The sequence below is a fragment of the Gorilla gorilla genome, chromosome 1, assembly GCF_029281585.2.
Source record: "Gorilla gorilla gorilla isolate KB3781 chromosome 1, NHGRI_mGorGor1-v2.1_pri, whole genome shotgun sequence".
In the NCBI taxonomy this organism is placed as follows: Eukaryota; Metazoa; Chordata; class Mammalia; order Primates; family Hominidae; genus Gorilla; species Gorilla gorilla.
Window position 1 is genome coordinate 231,735,390 of NC_073224.2, and position 22,183 is coordinate 231,757,572.

The 22,183-nt window shown below is 50.2% G+C and overlaps 1 protein-coding gene across 2 annotated transcripts; it reads left to right on the plus strand.

Moving 5' to 3' along the window:
• The first annotated feature begins 985 nt into the window (after positions 1–985).
• On the plus strand, positions 986–18,914 carry ENO1 (enolase 1). Of its 2 annotated transcripts, none has more exons than XM_004024595.5 (12): positions 986–1,687; positions 5,346–5,439; positions 8,268–8,363; positions 9,744–9,802; positions 11,874–11,943; positions 12,672–12,805; positions 13,421–13,643; positions 14,442–14,639; positions 15,829–16,030; positions 16,578–16,686; positions 16,974–17,032; positions 18,487–18,914. In XM_004024595.5, the coding sequence occupies exons 2-12, from the start codon at positions 5,355–5,357 to the stop codon at positions 18,554–18,556; spliced, it is 1,305 nt and encodes a 434-aa protein (XP_004024644.1). In that variant the 5' UTR covers positions 986–1,687; positions 5,346–5,354; the 3' UTR covers positions 18,557–18,914. The 2 variants fall into 2 exon arrangements, with proteins under 2 accessions (XP_004024644.1, XP_063559071.1); XM_063703001.1 differs by lacking the exon at positions 9,744–9,802 and adding an exon at positions 9,371–9,429 and having other exon boundaries at positions 1,541–1,687.
• Positions 18,915–22,183: the final 3,269 nt, after the last annotated feature.

The following is a 22,183-nucleotide window of genomic DNA, read 5'->3' on the forward strand; positions in this document are numbered from 1 at the left end:
GCCACGCCTTAGAATTGCTCTGAGAGTACCAAGTGCCTGATTTCTTAGAGTCCTTACCAGTAGGAGATGTTGGCTGTTGATTTAGCTGCTGAGTCATGGGGCTGGGGATAGTGGTTTTCAGTAGCCAAAAACGTTAGTGTATTGCTGGTGAAATCACAAACTCTGCTTGCAAAATTTTACTGTTTTTTTTTTGCTGAATTTAATCCTAAAGTTCTTGCTTCTTACTCACTGGAAAGCAAATACTATGGTCTCAATAGGCCTTAATCTTTAACCAACGCCATGGAAACCTGTCTGTAGCTAAGAGGATAAAAATGCTAGGGGTTAAGGAAGAAAAGCAGTTTTTGCAGCTGACCAGAATAAATTCAAGTACATATTTGAACACCTCTTTACAAGGAAATGAGGAAAATCAGATGTTTTAGTTCTCTTACAGACCAGCAGTAATGTTGAAAAATATAAAAGTAGCCGTAACAGAAAACGAAGTGATCATTTCAGCCCTCCCTTGGAGTGGGGGGATATATTGCGGAGCTGAGTTTTAATGGCTATCAGTTCTTGATCAGAAAAGTGAAATCACTCCAACTCCTTCCGTATTCCACGGAATATGACCCGTCTCGAACTTTGAGAAATTCCCCGGGTCTGTGTGAAATTCCAGTTCCAAATAATTCACATGAATGGTTCACAAGAATCCAGGTAGGTTTGATCTAGTTCCCTAGATGGGAATGAGAGGGATGTGAAATTTCAGAGGCAACATGACATGGACTAGAGAATGAATTAACACTGGGGAAGCACGTGGGGGTGCGCCGGACACCTAGAAGGCACTCAAAAAATATGAGGTAGAATTAAAGGAAAGTGAACCTTCCTTTGGCTGTCTCGGCCTGATTCTCACCGCAGCAAGGAGAAAGGGACAGGGTCACCTTGGCGGGTGCCAGGCGGAGCCCGGCCAGACGGGCGCGGCTGGAGGGCAGCGCGCAGGCGCAGGCGGCACACGTGGCCCCGGACACGCAGCGCTGCGGCGGGGCCAGCGCCCCAACCCCGGAGTGGGGCCGAGGCGCGCAGCCTCTCAACGACTCGACGCCAACGGGGTCTCTCGGATCGCGGCGCGGGGCAGGAGAGGCGGGGGAGGAGGGCCGCGGCAGGCCCGGGCCGCCAAAGTGGTCAGCAAGGTCGAGGGCCGGACGTGCGGCCCCAGAGCGACGCTGAGTGCGTGCGGGACTCGGAGTACGTGACGGAGCCCCGAGCTCTCATGCCCGCCACGCCGCCCCGGGCCATCCCCCGGAGCCCCGGCTCCGCACACCCCAGTTCGGCTCACCGGTCCTATCTGGGGCCAGAGTTTCGCCCGCACCACTACAGGGCCGCTGGGGAGTCGGGGCCCCCCAGATCCGCCCGCCTCAAGTCCGCGGGACGTCACCCCCCTCTCCACGCTGCTGCAGCCGTCGTAGTCCCACCCCTTTGCGGGAGGTGAGGGAATGAGTGACGGCTCTCCCGACCAATGGCGAGGCGGAGCTAAGGGGGCGTGCCCTGGAGGCGGGAAGCGGGTGGGGCTCGCCTTTGCTAGGCAGGAAGTCGGCGCGGGCGGCGCGGACAGTATCTGTGGGTACCCGGAGCACGGAGACCTCTTTGGCTTTACGTTCACCTCGGTGTCTGCAGCACCCTCCGCTTCCTCTCCTAGGCGACGAGACCCAGTGGCTAGGTAATGGTTGGGGAAGGGCTGAGCAACGGGCAGGCGGCGCAGGGCTTTTCTGGGCTTGCGGGGCTCTTTTCCCTCCGAGGGAGGCGGCGCGCTCGCAGGCCCAGCGTGGCGGGGTCGGGGACACGTGCAAGCCGCCTCCCTGGGTGGGAACTGGCGCCCCCGCTCACCCCGAGGCCCGGGGCGGGGGCGCAATGCCAGGCGCACGTGCTGCGCCCCCGATTTCTTTGGAGGGGAAAGTGCAGATCAATACGTGATTACCGACTGCGGGGCCGAGTCACTCTCAGGGAAGGTCGGGAGCTGCACATGCGAGCTGCTTAGCACAGCGGGAGTTGGGAGTGGAAGTTGCTTTTCGATCGTAGCCAAGTGTAAGGTTTTTGGGATAGACGCAGACTTAGCGGCGGTGGCCACTCAGGCCAGGCCCTTCCTAAAATGGAGGAGGGCGGCGAGAGTGGAGATGGCCACGAGGCTGCGGCCCCCTCCCCCACCGGTAGCCCCCGCTTCTCGCCCGCGCTCGCGGCCCGCGCTTCTGCCTAGTAAGCGGTGACTCATTTAACTCCGAGAAGGCACCTCTTGAGGAACCTGCAGCAGAGCCGTTAGATCATTGGCAAGTCCTCCAGGCGACCTCTCCCAAGTTGGGCAAGAGCGGCTCCCCGGCTGGCCACCAAAAATCGGGCCTGATCTGATTTTTTTTTTTTTTTTTTGAGTTTTGCTATTGCCCAGGCTGGAGTGCAATTGCGCGATCTCGGATCTCGGTTCACCGCAACCTCTGCCTCCTGGGTTCAAGCGATTCTCCTACCTCAGCCTCCCGAGTAGCTGGGATTACAGGCATGCACCACCACGCCTGGCTAATTTTGTTTTTTTTTTTTTTTTTTTGCTGTTGTTGTTTTTTCAGTAGAGGCGGTGTTTCACCATGTTGGCCAGGCTGGTCTTGAACTCCCGACCTCAGGTGATCCGCCCGCCTCGGCCTCCCAGAGTGCTGGGATTACAGGCGTGAGCCACCGCGCTAGGCCAAGAAGGATGTATTTTAAGAAAGCTTCCTGTTCAATGTTCCCCTGCTCTGTGCGCTTCTCTGGACGGTAGGGTCCATTGCTTCACTTGCCTTTCAGGCCCACCCGGGCCCTGACTGCTCCATTCATTTACCGTGTCCCTAATTCGGGGTTCCATCCAGGCAGCTAAAAAAGCTGTGAATGGTCCGGGCGCGGTGGCTCACGCCTGTAATCCGAGCACTTTGGGATGCCGAGGTGGGCCTCCTCAGGATCACCTGAGGTCGGGAGTTAGAGACCAGCCTGACCAACGTGGTGAAACCCCGTCTCTACTGAAAATACAAAAATCGACCGGGCGCGGTGGCTCACGCCTGTAATCCTAGCACATTGGGAGGCCGAGGCGGGTGGCTCGCGAGGTCAGGAGATCGAGACCATCCTACTCTACTAAACTCCATCTCTACCAAAAATTAGCCGGGTGTGGTGGTGGGCGCCTGTAGTCCCAGCTACTCTGGAGGCGGAGCGTGCAGTGAGTCGAGATCGTGCCACTGCACTCTAGCCTGGGCGAAAGAGCTCGACTCCGTCTCAAAAAAAAAAAATCAGCTGGGCGTAATGGCAGGCGTCTGTAATCCCAGCTACTCGGGAGGCTGAGACAGGAGGCTGAGTTTGCAGTGAGCCAAAATGGCGCCATAGCACTCCAGTCTGGGCGACAACAGCGAAACTCCGTCTCAAAAAATAAAAAAAAAACCACACTTTATTTTCACATCCTAAGACGTTTGTCTTTTTTTTTTTTTTTTTCTGAGACGGAGTCTCTCTGTCGCCCAGGCTGGAGTGTAGTGGCGCGATCTCGACTCACTGCAAGCTCCACCTCCCGGGTTCACACCATTCTTCTGCCTCAGCCTCCTCTCCTGACCTCGTGATCCACCCTCCTCGGCCTCCCAAAGTGCTGGGATTACAGGCGTGAGCCACCGCGCCCAGCCAAGACTTTCGTCTTAAGTCACTAAAATGAAAACAAAAATACTGAGGCACCCTAATAAAATTGCCTTTAAAAGTATGACTGAAATACACAAAGTATACCACAGTGGTGGCCTGGAGATGGGGCAGGGGGATATTGACTGGAAATGGCCTGAGATAACTTTTTGCAGTGATGGAAATGTTACTCGGGTATTTAATTTGCCAAAACGCAAAATTAAATCTAAAAATATGTTTAAACAAATTTGCCTTTTTGGAACCTAGTAAAAAGTAAGTACCTTTTTTTGGCTAATGAATAAAACTCCATTGTTACATAGACAACAAAGCCACAGAAGTGACTTCAGTAAATAATTCTGAAAGTTAAAATCCTGCCACTTGCCACCTGCCACCTCAGGACATTCCAGAGAAGATGTTGGAGGGGAGCCCAGGTAGATAATGGCTTTAAACACTAAGTTCCTCTCACCCACCTCAGTTCTATAAGTTGTTCAGTTAGTTTCTTTGGAGAGCGCCAAGGAAAAAAGTAAGAACGGGTTTTTCTTTGAGGAATTGGTATTTGTTGTTCATTGCTGGAAATTCTTGTATTTTTTTTTTTTTAAGGTGGTGTTAAAGGAAGCCCCTTCCCTTGAAGTATCCTGGTGTTCAAAGAATCTTTCCTCTATTTACAAATTATAAAACCCTGTTGGGAAGAAATAATTAGATGTCATTATTGGCTGGTCCTGGTGGCTTACCCCTATAATCATCCTAGCATGCTTTGGGAGGCCAAGGCAGGGGAGGATCGCTTGAGCCCAGGAGTTTGAGAGCAGCCTGGGCAGCATAGTGAGACCGCCATCTCTTAAAAAAGTAACTAAAATAAAATAAAGATGTTACCATTAATGACATAACAACACTGAAGACCCAAGTACTGTGAAATTGGAAAGTCCCAGGAAGTGGCAGTAGCCAAGATCACACGGTCCAAGGACTTCATTGTTCCTGACTTCCAAACTCAGAATTTCTGATCAAATACCTACTAAGTGAATATTAATCTGAAGAATTATGTCCAAACTTCATTCACTATTTTGTTTTAATTCTGCTACAAGCAAGGTTTTCCCCTGGTCCCGCCACCCTCTTTTTGGCCCTAGGTGGTTTTGCTTGTGACCTTCATGTCTGTTCTTGGTTCCTTTCCATTCCCATGCCCTCATTGTTCACTCATGACAATAGCCAGTTTCAGACAGCTCCTGGGCCACTCTGCGTCCAGCAACACATTCATCTTTCTATTTGGATTTGATTCTCCCTGGGCACACACATTTGTGGGCTTTTTCTCTCTCTTTTTTTTTTTTTCTTTTTTCTTACAGAACAAGACCTCAGTTGCTAGGGTTTAACCCATTTATGCCAGAGGTTGCAAATCTTTTTTGTGAAAAATCAGACCTTGGCAACGACTTGAGCAGTCGGATAAAAATAACTCCCACGCCCTTAGCGTTCCAATAATGGAACACTAGGCATAAATAGGTTAAGGCCTTCCGCAGCTGGGCCCTAACTCCTTAATTAGGAGAATTCCCACTGCTTTCCAGCAGGCTTTTTCCCCCACCCTAGCCAGCTTTCCTACATCCAGTATTTAGTCCAGTGCTGATTCTTTCTAGTCCGCGAACCTCGGAAGTGATTCCTTGAATGAGTGAGGAAATGCAGCATTATGACTTATGGAAAACATGAACTGTGTGTTTCTTCTACAGAAGTTCACCATGTCTATTCTCAAGATCCATGCCAGGGAGATCTTTGACTCTCGCGGGAATCCCACTGTTGAGGTTGATCTCTTCACCTCAAAAGGTATGTGCCACCTCCTTGGTTTCCATGGTTCCTTCCACCATGCTTCATTTTAAAAATTTTCTACAAATGCTGGAGCCTTAGGAAAAAAACAAAAATCTGTTAAAGCTTTTCTTTCTGTCTGCACATGCTAGTAGGTTGTGATTCCTGACTGTGAGGGTTGGGGGGTTTTTAGGCATGGAGCCAGTGTCTTGCTGCTTCTCGGCTTATTTTTTTCTTTTTTCTTTTTCTTTTTTTTTTTTTTTTGAGATGGAGTCTTGCTCTGTCACCCAGGCTGGAGTGCAGTGGCATGATTTCAGCTTACTGCAACCTCTGCCTCCCAGGTTCAAGCAATTCTTCTGTCTCAGCCTCCCAAGTAGCTGGGACTACAGGTGTGCACCACCACACCTGGCTAATTTTTGCATTTTTGGGAGAGACGGGGGTTTCACCATATTGGTCAGGCTGGTCTCGAACTCCTGACCTCACTCAGGTGATCTGCCCGCCTCTGCCTCCCAAAGTGCCGGTATTATAGGTGTGAGCCATCCCGCCTGATCCTGCCAGCTCCTTGGCTTAAAACCACATAAGGTGGCTCCTAAGTCAGTGAGGTAAGGAAGTAAGGTGATACCACAAGACCTTGTCCCTAAAGGGGCCCATCACTAGTTGTTGGCTGACAGCTTGCTGTGACCAAATGCGGAGATACAGTGTGATAGGATGGTATCTCTTGATAAGGGGAGGGATAGCAGGCGTGAATATAGCACCTTTATTTCTGTGACTAGAAATCAGTCTTCAGCAAGGATCAAGGACAGTTTTTACCTGTAGGCTTTGGAATAGTCCGGAGGCTCTCATTTTTACCTGGCTGTCAATCCCCATAGGAGGAGTTTTCTTATGAAAAAATTAGAGAATTGTGAAACTCCTTCCTTTAACAAGAAAATCCAGTGCCTTTGTAGCTCTGTGTTACCTCCAGCACATGGCGCGATGGACAGAGTGGGTGAGGTTGGCAAAGGAGCTTCAGGCAGAATCACTCAGCGGTGCTAAACTCACAGAGAACTGCCAGTCGGAGCTGAGTCACCATCTGTGAGTCACAGGCCTAGCAGTGGAACCCCAGCCCTTCCCTTCCCCTTGCACCTCCCCTCCCCCTCAGGAAGAAAGGATTGTTGAGGCCTGACTTGGGCAAAAGAATGCCTGAGTTGGCTGCTTGCTGTGTGGGCTCTCAAGCACAGTGGGGTTTCTCACTGGCTTTTTGGGGAACCCTGAGGGTTCTCACAGGATGCCAAGAATTCCCTTCATCTAGTAAGAGTGGTTTGCTTAGTCAATGGGTGGAACTTTCTACTTGGATATTAATGAACTTTAAGCAACAAAAGACCCCAGACGCTAGAAGATTGTTGGGAGTTGGACATTTTGAAATTGAAATGAATGGAACTTTCTCTTGTGTGTCTTAATCCTTTTCAAAAAACATGAAATGATGGACTTGCTCAGAACCTTTCATCTCTCTCTCTCCCTGTCTCATCAACTTTTTTAGAGCAGTTTTAGGTTCACAGCAGAAGCAGGCGGAGGGTGCAGAGGTACATAAACCCACGAGTACCCACTGCCTCTGCACATGCGCAGCCCCCCTATTGTCAGCATCCCCACTAGAGTAGGCAACATGCGTGAACACGTTATCATCACCAAAAGTCTGTGGACTCCAAGTCTCTTGTTTTCATCTTGTCTTTGCCTGATCCAGTGTAGGGTGGATACGTAGGGAGCCAGGGCAGGTTTCAAGAAGGAAGTATGACCTGTTGATAGCGCACGCTGCAGTGCGGCAGGGAACGCTGGGGGCTCCTTTGCTAGAAGCATCTTGTTGGTTTCTCTGCAACATCTTCCTTGACACCATCTGTTCTTTTGCCTCCACCAAAGATTGCCCTTGTTACAGGTATAGGTTTCACCAGATGGCTGGTTTCAGTATCTGCAAGATTACTTGGTTCAGTTCTTACATTTATTAAACTGCGCATTTTATTATCTTTATTCCTTCCCCCCACATCCATCCTGTTTGCCAGTTTCCAGTTGGGCATAGAACCCCTAAAATAGCATTTAGCATTGTCCAAACTGAAACAAATGAGCTAGATACTCCTCCTGAGCCAGTTAAATTACCCTAATTTTATGCTTAACATCAATATAGTACCAGTCCGGGCATGGTGGGTCATGCCTGTAATCCCAGCATTTTGGGAGGCTGAGGTGGGCAGATCACCTGAGATCAGGAGTTCAAGACCAGCCTGGCCAACATGGTGAAACCCCATCTTTACTAAAAATACAAAAACTAGCCGGGCGTGGTGGCACGCTGCTGTAGTCCCAGTTGCTGGGGAGCCTGATGCAGGAGAATCGCTTGAACCCAGGAGGTGGAGATTGCAGTGAGCTGAGATCACGCCATGTACTCTAGCCTGGGGGATAGAGCGAGACTGTCTCAAAAGAAAAAAAATACCAGAAAGTCTTCAATGCCCTGTGTGGCTCGCATTGGATTTCTCTTGGGCAGTGCTGCTGGAGTAATCCACAGGGCACCAACGCGAGCTTGTGAGGGACGCATATTTGCCTGGGTCAGAATCTACATTTTAACAAGACCTCCAGGTGGCATGTAGGCTCTGCTGTAGAACACTTTCTTTCTGCTAGAGGAATTAGTCATCTTTGCAGTAAGTTCTGCAGTACAGGATCATAAACATGTGAAAGGCATGAAGAACAGCCCAGAGCGTTTAATTCACACAGCTGGTAGGAGGAAGAAACAGCTCCCTAATGACAAATGCATCTGTGGGCGGGAGGGGACTTGGGATTGTGCTGGAACTGGATTTCTGAATTGCTACTACATCTTTTTTCCTCTCATCCAGGTCTCTTCAGAGCTGCTGTGCCCAGTGGTGCTTCAACTGGTATCTATGAGGCCCTAGAGCTCCGGGACAATGATAAGACTCGCTATATGGGGAAGGGTAAGCCTTAGAACCCACAGCCCATGGCCTCCCTGCCTCCAGCCCCGTTCCTGGCCTTGCCCAGTCCTGTCCTCTCTGGGTGGCACTTGCATTTGCAGGTTTATGGCAGGTAAACCTGCTGTGACCCATGATGTTGATGGAAGCAGTGCACCAGCTTGTGGACAGGAAAGTTGGTGTGTGGATTCCGGGGTTCCTGAGCCTGCATGCTCTGGGTCGAGAGTTCCAATGCTTGTTTCTATTGCAGTTTGTCCCCAATCTGCAAAATACTCCTTCACGGTTAGGACAGGAACCCAAGGATGAGAACAGGGCCTGTTAACTAAAGAAAAGTTTCCCCATCTCCCAGGAGGGTTCTGTGGGCCCTCCAGAGATCATCAGCCTCTTCAAGGGCTAGAAAGGATCCAGGGAAGGTCTAACCAATGACCTGCCCTGAATTGTGAGCTGCAGGTGTGTCATTTAGTCTGATTTTCCTGTTGACTGACTCATAGGAGCCCTGCTCTGTGGCAGAGCCAGCCTCTGGCTGTATGCAAATTGACTTAGTGTGTGTGCAACATTGACCTTTCTAGAGATAGAACATGTGGCCAAATTACAGAAAAGCACATAGGGCTAGATCACGCATTCTCAGTGGGGGACCCGGAAAACTCCAAAAAGGCTGCAGGGAGGGGACAATGATGAAATCAGGTTGTGAAACACTGGGCTGGTGTCGCAGTGGTGGTGCTGGGTGTTCAGTCCCGCTTTAATGCTGTAAGAAGCACTCTACACACACGAACATGTTACCATTTGACCGTTGTTTAATGGCGTACGTGGGGACTTACCCGGAGCAGGATGATGCTGTGCCTTGATGGTAATGAGTGCTCAGTAAGTAAGCATTTGTGGAAGATTGAACGCATGGCCCCTGAAATGCTCTCCTCTGCTTTCCTGCCCCCTCACTGTCTCTCACTCGCAGTCCTTAATCACCGGTTCTCTTCTGAGTCTCTCTCATTTTTCCTTCTTCATCCTCTGCTGGGCAGGCGTCTCCAGACCCATTAAGTATATTAATGAGTTCCTGGCACCAGCCCTGTGCACTCAGGTAACTGATTGAACAGCCTTTAGTCTGCAGTTGGCGTTTCCAGTGCATGGTCTTGCAAACTAACCTCCGGTCAGATCGCTCTGAGCCAGCTGCTGTTTGTGTGGCTCTAACCCTCTGGGGTCCTAGGTAGCAGCACTCAGACTGGGCCGGAAAGTCCTCCGATTCTGGGGGGAAAGGGGAGAGGGGGGAGAGGTCCCACAGGAGGTCCCTTGGTGGGCTTCTGCGTCGGCCTCAGCAGTGGTTCTCTCTAACAATGCTGCTCAAGCCTGCTTTTAAAGTTAATGTCAGTAATTTGATTTGATTGTTCCTTCCAGGTGTCTCAAAGGCTGTTGAGCACATCAATAAAACTATTGCGCCTGCCCTGGTTAGCAAGGTAGGACCTGCCTCCTGATAACTAATGTGTCTAATGCCACCAGAGCGTCTCCCAGGCCCAGGGGCTTTCCTGTTTATGGAAGAGCTTATTCTGAGAGCTGTAGAAGCCGCTTGGATTCCCTGTCATGCATGAGAACAATCCGTGCATGACATAATTCTAACCTGCCCGCTGCCTCACCCCACTTTTGGGAGCAGATGGAATTGCATCAGAAGAATGAGACACTTCGAGCCCTGAGGTTTTTTTCCCCCCTGCAACTCTCTGGACCTTTGAAGAAATTAAGATTCAGATTTTAAGAGTGGCTCTCAGGGGTGTTTGTGGTAGTGTCCATGGTGACGAATTTCTCATGAACTTTGGAATTATTTACTATAATTCTACTGACTTTAACAGTGGAGTTCCTGTTAAGTAAAATCTGGAAATCTCAGTATGTCAAACATAAAAGTAGAGCTGCTGGAGGTGAAGTAGGGCTGGGGACCCAGCAACCCACCTGACTCAGCAGGTTTTATCTCATTTACCCTCCCTTCGGCCCGTCCCTCCGTAATTCCTGTGGCGCTCATCAGATGGGACTGGTTTGAAAACCCCTGTCTAAAAACACTCCGGGCCAGGTGTGTGGATCACTTGAGGTCAGGAGTTGGAGACCAGTCTAGCCAACATGGTGAAACCTTATCTCTACTAAAGTACAAAAATTAGCCGGGCGTGGTGGTGCACGCCTATAGTCCCAGCTACTTGGGAGTCTGAGACATGAGAATCGCTTGAAGCTGGGAGGCAGAGGTTGCAGTGAGCAGAGATTGTGCCACTGCACTCCAGCCTGGGCAACAGAGTGAGACTCTGTCTCAAAAAATAAAAATAACAAAGCTCTCTAGGCCCAGTCCGAGCCCAGCCACAGCCTCCGTCTATTCTTGCATCTAGTCCCTCTCCTCCATGAATTCATTCTGTACACGAGGGAAAAGGAGGAGTTCCTTTGTTGTCTCTGTCCCCGACTCGTTGGTTTAGGCCTGGCTTTTGTGGCACTCTGTAATTACTCCCTGCCCGACCAGCCCCCAGACGAAATGTCTTGTTACCGTTCTGTCTGCACCACCCTCTGCCAGTCTCCCGGACACCTCCACACATACCTTGTTCTCTGTCCCTTCATACCCCTGCATAGTGTGACTCACACGATGAGCAGGATCCCCTGACATTTTTTTAACCCCCTAGAGAAACATACCAAACTGTTAGTGAGAATTGACCTCTGAAGCTGTGTGCTTGGGTAACTGCCTGCCTATTGCAGTGATGCCTTGACAAAGCTGCGAAAGACACCAAATTGCTAATACAGCATGATGGGATCAGAGTTGATTTTCTTTGCATATTTTTTTATATCAAGAACATCATAGATAAAAATAATGCCTTGTTATTAATATATTAGTTTAAAATGGAATGCTGATTTTTGGCTGGGTGCAGTGGCTAACGCCTGTAATTCCAACACTTTAGGAGGACTTTAGGAGGCTGAGGTGGGCAGATCCCTTGAGGCCAGGAGTTTGAGATCAGCCTGGGCAACATGGCAAAGCCCATCTCTACAAAAAAAAAATACAAAAATTAGCCAGGCATGATGGTGCATGCCTATAGTCCCAGCTGAGTTTGGAGGATCATTTGAGCCCACGAGGTGGAGGTTGCAGTGAGCTGAGATCGTGACACTGCATTCCTGCCTCGGCAACAGAATGAGATTGTGTCTTAAAAAATAAAAATTAAAAAGTAATGCTGATTTTTATTGGATTACTTTGAGCCAGTTCTCAGTACGTCAGTTTTGTTACTTTAGGCTCCCTGGGTAGACTATTAACCTTTTGTTACAAAAGCATTGTGTCTGAGAGCGCCATCTCTGTTGCATTGTTGGGTGCATGCCTGATAACCATCAAAGCAAGCAGAAGGCAGTTTTTTGTCTCCCCACTGATTTTGGTCCTCCACTTTTTTTGCTTATAAAACAAACATCACAGAATTGATTTTGATATTACACAGTTCCAAAGTCAGATTCCATGGTAGGGGAGCAAAGGCTATGCAGATAGAGTGGCACCAACCCCTCATTCTCTCCTCTCCCTCGTAGAAACTGAACGTCACAGAACAAGAGAAGATTGACAAACTGATGATCGAGATGGATGGAACAGAAAATAAATGTGAGTGGCCTGAGGTGGCGTCTTTACTGGGGAAGATCATGAAGTCTCCTGAAGATTTTAAAACCTTTCAGGAAGAGGCCCATGATCTTAGTGATGAGCTACATGAGCCTGTGGTCTCTTCCCATTTCTTTGCTTTACTCTTAAGAAATCACACTTTTGGCCAGGTGCGGTGGCTCACGCCTGTAATCCCAACACTTTGGGAGGCTGAGGCAGGTGGATCACGAGGTCAGGAGATCGAGACCATCCTGGCCAACGTGGTGAAACCCCGTCTCCACTAAAAAATACAAAAAATTAGCCAGGCCTGGTGGTGGGCGCCTGTAGTCCCAGCAGGAGAATGGTCCCAGGCGGAGCTTGCAGTAAGCTGAGATCCTGCCACTGCACTGCAGCCTGGGCAATAGAGTGAGACTCCGTCTCAAAAAAAAAGAAATATTTTTGAATATCAGGTGCAAAACCAGGTGACAATAGCCTGTCAGTTTGGTTACTCAGAAGAGCTTTGCTCCTTATAATGAATTCAGCAATTCCTACTGTTGGCCGGAGTTGGGCTCTGTCTTAGAGGGGAAGAGCAGTGGTGAGTCCACATAGAATGCTATTTGCATTTCTAGTAACGGTGAAATGGAGGTGTGATGAGGGAGGAGATGGTGCAGAATACAACCCTCAGGGCAGTACAGCAGGAGAAAAGCTGGTGAATCAGAAATGACTTCATTCCACTCGGTTCTCTTCTGTTCTAGCTAAGTTTGGTGCGAACGCCATTCTGGGGGTGTCCCTTGCCGTCTGCAAAGCCGGTGCTGTTGAGAAGGGGGTCCCCCTGTACCGCCACATCGCTGACTTGGCTGGCAACTCGGAAGTCATCCTGCCAGTCCCGGTGAGTGGTTTATTGGAACTTCCCAAGCAAGGAGTTGGGGGTTTCAGCTTGCTGTTGGGGACCCGAGACCTCCTATGCCTTGATATCCTAACACATGTGACTCTCTCAGCACAGCTCTGCCCCTTGTTAAGTGTGACCTTGAGCAGGTAACTCAACTTGCCCGTGCCCCAGGTCCTTTATCTACAATGGAGGCTCGGGGAGGAAATGACAGCAGTACTTTCCTTGCTAGGCTGTGAGCATTAGCTGACATAGTCACAAGTGTTTATCCTGGTGATGATGAATTTGCAGTTATCAAAATAGACCTGGCGTGAACTGGTTGCAGTAGTGCACACCTGTAGTCCCAGCTAATCAAGAGGCTGAGGCAGGAGGATCACTTAAACCCCAGAGTTTGAGACCAGCCTCTAGGCAAGACCAGTATAGCGAGACCCTGTCTCTAAAAACATGAGTCAGAGACCTGGTGAGCATTTCACAGCACCCTGGCCCCTCTGGTGCTCCTCAAGAAGCAAGTCTTGGGCTCATCTGTGAGCTAGATGGGGATGGTAGGACCGGAGGGGCTTACTGCCCTGTGGGGCTCTCTGGACCCGGTGCCATGCTTCTCTGCTCTGCTCTCCCCAGGCGTTCAATGTCATCAATGGCGGTTCTCATGCTGGCAACAAGCTGGCCATGCAGGAGTTCATGATCCTCCCAGTCGGTGCAGCAAACTTCAGGGAAGCCATGCGCATTGGAGCAGAGGTTTACCACAACCTGAAGAATGTCATCAAGGAGAAATACGGGAAAGATGCCACCAATGTGGGGGATGAAGGCGGGTTTGCTCCCAACATCCTGGAGAATAAAGAAGGTAAAGGTGCTAGGGAACCGCCCCCCCACCCAGCCCTGCAGCGCCAGCTCCCTCTGTTGGGGGGTCGTCCACACCTGCCACTGTGGAAATCTATTCTTTCCACCTGTAGTTTGTAAAGATCAAGACCCTTCAGACTGTTTTAAGGAGGAAAAGGGGAGCTTCATTTTATTTTACTTATTTTTTTCTTTTCTTTTTTTTTTTTTTTGAGATGGAGTCTCTGTCGCCCAGGCTGGAGTGCAGTGGCGCAATCTCAGCTCACTGCAACTTCCGCCTCCTGGGCTCAAGTGATACCTAATAGTTTGGGGAGCCAAGTGTCTGTCCATCTGTCCTGCTGGCAGGGCAGCTTAGCCATGGACGGCAGACCCTGAGCCTGAGCTCTCAACGGCACAGCCTGGCGGGAGGATCCTGCCACCCCGGGCTGCCTCCACTGGGCTTTCTCTTGGACCCCGCTTCTGCTCTATTTAAGGCCTGTGCCTTGGGACAGCTGATCTCAGCTGCTTACTGTAACTGTATCTTGGCCAGGACAGCTGTTCCTGGGCACTAAATTTGGGAGCATTTGTCAGTGAGAAGGGCTGCTTTCTTGGAAGCAGAGCTGAATTTCCCATTTTGTATGCACCAAGAACTCTGACCCATGGTTTCTTGCCCCAAAGCAGAAAAAAAGTAACTGATGTCAGAACTACTGGTTGGGGCCTGAACACCTGTTATCTTTGTGTTACAGTCCCTGTGTAGCAGCTGTTGAAGGGAAGTTTTCTCTGTACCTACCTGTTTTCCAAACCTGTTGTCACCATCTCTTCCCAGGCCTGGAACTGCTGAAGACTGCTATTGGGAAAGCTGGCTACACTGATAAGGTGGTCATCGGCATGGACGTAGCGGCCTCTGAGTTCTTCAGGTCTGGGAAGTATGACCTGGACTTCAAGTCTCCCGATGACCCCAGCAGGTACATCTCGCCTGACCAGCTGGCTGACCTGTACAAGTCCTTCATCAAGGACTACCCAGGTGAGTGTTCTCTGAGTGCCATCTCCCTTTCCTGCCACTGACCTGCAGCAGGGCAGCTGGAGCATCTGGCTGGCTGGTGATGGCTGCAAGGAGGGGATGGGGAGGGTGTGTCTGAACCTCCAGCTCCCGTAGGGGATTCACCAGGGGGTTTGCCCCCAGTTGTGCATTACACAGGGCTTCACAGAGGTTCTTGTGTAGCTAAGGAGCTCGGGTGCCAGCAGCGACGTTGCATTATAAGTTGTTCACAGTCAGGAGCAGAGGCCGTCTGTGCTCCATTAGACAGGTGAGGGAACCAAGCCTTCAGAATCAGAACAGCCACTTGGTACTGAGATGTATCGTGCTTCCTGTGAGCTGGGAATATTCATTTTAGGCTGTGTGTGTGCACAGGGTAGAGACTGTGACCACCTTTCTGCAGGAGAGGAAACTGATGGCTGGTTGAATAATCTGCCCGAGAGCACACAGCAAATGGTGGGGCAAGAATTCAGACCAGGAAATCTGACTCCAGAGTCTGTGTGTTTAACCACTACCCTAAATAACTTGGTCAAGGTTGAGCCAAGACCCAAACTCAGGTCTTCTCACTTCTGAGTCTGTGGCTCCATTCTGATTTTCAGTGGCACTAAACTCAAACCACCCTAGACAAATAAGTGTCCTCTTCTTACAGGTCTTAAACAAAATTTTTGAGGCTGGGCATATGGTGGCTCACGCCTGGAATCCTAGCGCTTGGAGAGGCTGAAACGGCATCACTTGAGCCCAGGAGTTTGAGATCAGCCTAGGGAACATAGCAAGACTCCATTTCTACAAAAAAATAAAATAAGTAGCTGGGTGGGTTGGCATACCCCTATAGTCCCAGCGACTCAGGAAGCTGAGGTGGGAGGATCATTTGATCCCAGGATTTCACAGCTGCACTTAGCTATGATTGCACCCCTGCACTCAAGCCTGGGTGACAGAGTGAGATTTTTTTTGTTTTAGATCTATAGATACCCAGGATTGTGGGTGACTTTTGTCCCCTGCTGCAGGAGTAGGTTGGGGCACATTGTTTCAAGGATCAGTTGGGGAGCCGTCCCCGTCCTGTGGTTTTGGGCAGTGTGAGGCCAGGCGAGCAGCAAGTCAAGGGGGAAGCAAGGCTGGGCATTGCGGTGGAGCACACTGGGAGGATCACACTGATGAAGCGTGTCCCTCCTTTCCTTAGTGGTGTCTATCGAAGATCCCTTTGACCAGGATGACTGGGGAGCTTGGCAGAAGTTCACGGCCAGTGCAGGAATCCAGGTAGTGGGGGATGATCTCACAGTGACCAACCCAAAGAGGATCGCCAAGGCCGTGAACGAGAAGTCCTGCAACTGCCTCCTGCTCAAAGTCAACCAGATCGGCTCCGTGACCGAGTCTCTTCAGGCGTAAGTGTCTTCCCAGGCGAGCAGCTTTCCCGCAGCTACAGCTTGTGAATCAGAAAAGGGCCCTTTTGTTCTGGTGATGGGGAATCCTGCTGGCCAGAATGTAGGACTCCCTGGAATTTTAACAGGTTTTGTGTTTGAACTCAGGAGCCTTTTAAATTAAACAATTGGGGCCTGTAATCCCAACATTTTGGGAGGCCAAGGCAGGAGGATCACTTGAGCTCAGGAGCTCAAGACCAGCCTGGGCAGCATAGCAAGTAGTTGTATTCTGTGAAGAGCTCTGTCAGAGAACACTAATCTTTCTCCCATCAAGGGAGGCTGAACCCAGTGTTTCAACTATGACAAGAGGGCTAAGAAGGTCCTGGGGGTGGAAGAGTTCAGAGGAGGGTGAGGGTTCTCCTCTGTGCTCTTGACAAAGCCCAGGCATGGAGAGCTTTAGCCATTAACAGCCCCTCCACTGCTTTCCTGCTGGCACCGAGGGGTAGTGGCATTGGGGGTTGTGGAACCAGAAAATGGGGTCATGCCATCTGGGTTGTTCCTTGGCTTCCAGGTGCAAGCTGGCCCAGGCCAATGGTTGGGGCGTCATGGTGTCTCATCGTTCGGGGGAGACTGAAGATACCTTCATTGCTGACCTGGTTGTGGGGCTGTGCACTGGGCAGGTAAGAATGAGCATCTCCTCCTTTCTTCTCTGACCTCAACTTCCTAGGAAGATCCAAAACCAGTGAAGCTCCATGTCTGTCCCCGTTTTGCTCATGTCCCCTGAGTCAGTGCTCTTGTTTCTGAGCCTGAACAGAATGGGGGCATGAGGGCCCTGCCTGTATGTTGTGGCCCCCACTTTCCTAGCATCAGATCCTCTAGAAATTCTCTCTGACACCACACCCTCTCCCTGCCAGAAACGCCTGCAAAGCCTGTCCGCTGTAAGCAAATGGCCTTTCTTTTCTCCTAGATCAAGACTGGTGCCCCTTGCCGATCTGAGCGCTTGGCCAAGTACAACCAGCTCCTCAGGTAAGGAGGGCTCCTGAGAACAAGGGGCCTGTGGTTCACTAGGTGGGGGCCTGCACTCAGTGTAGGCACTGCCCTCCCGCAGGAGCTCCTGGCTCTGGGAACATGTACAGGTGCAGGCGCACAGTGCAGACAGCCAGGCCCTGAGCAGGCTTACGTCAGGACAGAGTTAGGCCTAGACTCCCCCACCCACCCACCCACTGCAGCGCCACCGGAGGCAGGAGCCTGTTCCACACAGTGCCGCCCTCTTCTGGTGAGAAAGAATGGGACCCCCTTTGACAGCTGATCCATGACTTTCTTACGGCTTTCAGAGAGCTCCTTCATATGATCTGTTTCAGCGCATTTAACCCGTTTGTGGATGTGGAGCCAGGGCTCGGAGGGAGGAAGAAAAGGCCGAAGGGCACATGGCTGGGTTTCCACTTGTGAGCGCTGTGGGGCTGTTCTGGTCTCCCTTTCCTGTCTGTGTCCTTGGGAAGCCCCTGACACCAGGAGACTTGTCCCCCCGCCCCCCACCCCGCTAAGTTCTCCCATATTACCCCTTCATTAAAACTGTATCCTGGAAATTTTCAAACATACACAAAAAAGCAGGTGAACAGTAGACGCGGGGCTTTTTTGTTGTTTGTTTGAGACAGGGTCTTGCCATGTCACTCAGGCTGGAGTGCAGTGGGGCAGTCATAGCTCACTGCAGCCTCAAACTCCCATTCTTTTTTTGCTGGGGAATTTTATTTTTATTTTTTTGAGACGGATCTCACTCTGTCACCCAGGCTGGAGTGCAGTGGCTCAATCTTGGCTCACTGCAACCTCTGCCTCCCAGATTCAAGCAATTCTCCTGTCTGAGCCTCCCGAGTAGCTGGGATTACAGGTGCCCACCACCATGCCTGGCTAATTGTTTTGTATTTTTAATAGAGACGGGGTTTCACCATATTGGTCAGGATGACCTCGGGTGATCCTCCCACTGTGCCTGGCCCCAAAATGTGTTGGCCTTTTTTTTTTTTTTTTTTTAACATCAAGATCCAAACAGCTCACACATTTTCTCTTTTAATAAGGTCACTCTCCTTTTCTCCCCATGCCATTTATTTGTTGTCCCTTCAATATTTTTAAAAAAACAAAAGCATTAGAATTTTTATCTTCTAAGAAATGGCAATGCTGACATTTTACTTTGCTCCTCTGCAACACTGATGGGGAGAGGAGAGGAAGAGAAGGGGCGGTGGGTGGGTGGAGGGCACCTAGCATGGTGAGTTGGGATGAGGAGAACTAAATACTTTTCTATATCTGGCTTCTCAGAGAAGCACAAGTTGAGAGGGTTTAAAGAAGGTGGACAAACTGGAGAGTTCTGTGTTCTCAACTTCCCAGGAGTGGGGCTGTGTCTTTGACCACATCTAGGATGGGAAGACTTAAAACTTGAGGTCTGACTTTTCTTTTTTCCTCCTCATCTCTTTACCTTTCTCCTTCCCAAGAATTGAAGAGGAGCTGGGCAGCAAGGCTAAGTTTGCCGGCAGGAACTTCAGAAACCCCCTGGCCAAGTAAGCTGTGGGCAGGCAAGCCCTTCGGTCACCTGTTGGCTACACAGACCCCTCCCCTCGTGTCAGCTCAGGCAGCTCGAGGCCCCCGACCAACACTTGCAGGGGTCCCTGCTAGTTAGCGCCCCACCGCCGTGGAGTTCCTACCGCTTCCTTAGAACTTCTACAGAAGCCAAGCTCCCTGGAGCCCTGTTGGCAGCTCTAGCTTTGCAGTCGTGTAATTGGCCCAAATCATTGTTTTTCTCGCCTCGCTTTCCACCAAGTGTCTGGAGTCATGTGAGCCTCGTGTCATCTCCGGGGTGGCCACAGGCTAGATCCCCGGTGGTTTTGTGCTCAAAATAAAAAGCCTCAGTGACCCATGAGAATACTCCGCGTGCCTGTGTATGTTTGGAACGTGTGTTCAGGGGCCCCTGGCGAAAGGGTGTCGGCCTTTGAGAACCAAGGTTTGGTGTCGTAACAGAAAAGGATGAGGATCCATTGGGGTCATTTTCCTGGGTCCTTGGGAAGGGAACCAGAGGCAAAGGCAAGAGAAGAGACATACACGGTCCCTCCAGGGTAGTGGGGTCAAAACAGAGAATCTAAGCTGGGAGGCAGAGCGAGACTTTGTTTGGACACCTTGTTTGGAAGAAACTTCAAATGCAGGCCTATTTGTAGATAATCTTAAGGATGGTAGCTACTAGGTTACACAGCCATATTCAGACCAGAAGGACTTCAGGGTAAAGGTGACCATCCTGGGAAGAGCTGTTCTCTTCCCAGGGTCTCTTCCTGGGGAAAGCAGGTGAAAGAAGGATTAAATGGGAGCTCTGGGCAGGAAGGCAGAAGGGCATCAAGAAGACCTCAGGACCCGATTTAAATGAATGAATTCCACTCCTCGGTTTCTCAAGCTTCAGATTTCATGTGTCCGGTAGCTGCCATTTGTAGCTGTTGCCTGCTGCATTGGATTATGCAGATGGAAAACTTGAATGTTGCAGAAAGTACTGTTCTAGGGTAATGCTGAACACGGGGTGTGAAGAATACATTTATTTAAAAGTGAGAGATGAAGCGAGGTGTGGTGGCTCATGCCTATAAGCCCAGCACTTTGGGAGGCCAGGGCAGGCAGATCACCTGCGGTCAGAAGTTCAAGACCAGCCTGGCCAATATGGCAAAACCCCGCCTGTACTAAAAATACAAAAATGAGGCCGGGTGCGGTGGCTCATGCCTGTAATCCCAGCACTTTGGGAGGCTGAGGCTGGTGGATCACAAGGTCAGGAGTTTGAGACCAGCCTGGCCAATATGTTGAAACCCCATCTCTACTAAAAATACAAAAATTAGCCAGGCGTGGTGGCAGGCGCCTATAGTCCCAGCTACTCAGGAGGCTGAGGCAGGAGAATCACTTGAACCCAGGAGGCGGAGGTTGCAGTGAGCCAAGATTGCACCACTGCACTCCATCCTGGGTGACAGCGCAAGACTCCATCTCGAAAAAAAATAAAAAATTAGCTGGGCTTGGTGGCATGCGCCTGTAACCCCAGCTGCTCAGGAGGCTGAGGCATTAGAATCGCTTGAACCCAGGACGTGGAGGTTGCAGTGAGCCAACCAAGATCACGCCACTGCACTTCACCCTGGGCAAGAGTGAGACTCCGTCTCAAAAAAAATAGAGATGAGAAACTGTGGTTGCCATCTGCACCTTAAGAGGTCCCATATTCTATTACTTGATTTTTCTCCCTAAAAGAAGTATCTTTGAGTTGCGCGTTCCAATGCACAGTGAGGGAGCTGGGGAGCCCTCTTGTGGACATTCTTGTTCATTGTTAATGTCAGGATTTAACCTGAGAAGCAGATCCAGTAAGAAGGAGAGGTAAACTTAGCCAAGCATGTCGGCGTGGCTGTGGTCCCAGCTACTCAGCAGGCTGAGGCCAGAGGATTGCTTGAGCCCCGGAGGTCAAGGCTGCCATAAGCCAAAATCGCACCACTGCACTCCAGTCTGGGTGACAGAGTGAGAGCCTTTCTCAAAAGTAATAACTGGCCTCTCATTGTGGGGCCTGGATAAGCACGTCTGAAATTCACAGGGCTGCCAGTGGGAAGGGACAATGGCCAGCAGCAGGCTGGAACTCCAGGGGCTTGGGTGAAGCTGTCATTTCACAGGTGAAATTTCTGTCTTGAAACCTCGGCCTTTAAGACCATCTCACTGGCCGGGTGCAGTGGCTTGCACCTGTAATCTCGGCACTTCAGGAAGCCGAGGTGGGTGGATCACCTGAGGTCAGGAGTTTGTGACCAGCCTGGCCAAGATGGCGAAACCCAGTATCTACTAAAAATACCAAAAAATTAGCCGGGAGTGGTGGCGTGTGCCTGTGGTCATACCTACTCAGGAGGCTGAGACAGGAGAATTGCTTGAACCCGGGAGGTGAAGGTTGCAGTGAGCTGAGATCACGCCACTGCACTCCAGCCTGGGTGATGGAGGGAGACTCTCAAAAAACAAAAAAGCACCTCACTTATGGAGTTGGGCGGATCTAGAGTAATTAGGATAATTCCTTACGGTCTACTTATTAGTAGCTTTAATTACCGCTGCAAAATAGCTTCACAGCAATACCTAGATTAGTATTTGATTGAATAACTGGGGAATCGTCAAGTTGATATATCAAAGCCATCATGGATCCCCCCTTGTCAGCTCTACACCCATATACATTTCCTTAAACTATACTTAATCTCCAGATAATGACAGTAACAAAGTCATTCTCTTACCTAACAATGCAATCATCCCACATAAAACCCCAGATACTAACCCTTTCCAGGTTCTCGTGACCGGTGTCTGAGAACTGATCCTGGAGGGAAGTAAATCAAGGAACTTGGGTCTGACAGTTACTGGCATGTTCTACATCTTGTTTATCTCAACTCGAAGGCAGCAAGTTAGCATGAGTATTTTTCAGTTTGGTTTAATGTCAACATTTCCTGACTGTGAGGTAAACCTCATTTATCACTCTTGAGGCTAGATGGCAAACACAGGTAGATAGGATCCCTTCCAGTCCACACCACCCTGAAAGGAGGCTGCTGGGCTGGGGTTGGAGCCATTTCCATTGCAGGCTGGACTGAGCGGTTTACCACATTGACCCTGGAGACACAGAGGCCCCAAATAAGGAAAGCCAACTGTGACTAAACTTCCTGACCCAGCAGAAACAAAGCACATTCCTGACATTGACTGGCAGATGTGAGCCCAGCAGAAGTGCTAGACCTCTGGGTCCTTTCCTGGGGAGCCTGTCTGAAGCAGGACAGGCAACATGAATAAGTTTCGAGAAAGCCATCCTCAGTGAAACATTTAAGATAGGTCTGGAGTTAGCCTGGGCTGAAAAAAAAACTATATATATGGTTTGGTTTTGTTTTTTTCTGAGACAGCATCTCACTCTGTCATCCAGGCTGGAGTGCAGTGGCATGATCTTGGCTCACTGCAACCTCCACCTCCCGGATTCAAGTGATTCCCGTGCCTCAGCCTCCGGAGTAGCTGGGATTACTGGCATGTACCACCGCTCCCAGCTAATTTTTGTAATTTTAGTAGAGACAGGGTTTCACCATGTTGGCCAGGCTGGTCTTGAACTCCCGACCGCAGGTGACCTGCCCTCCTTGCTCTCCCAAAGTGCTGGGATTACAGGCGTGAGCCATTGCACCC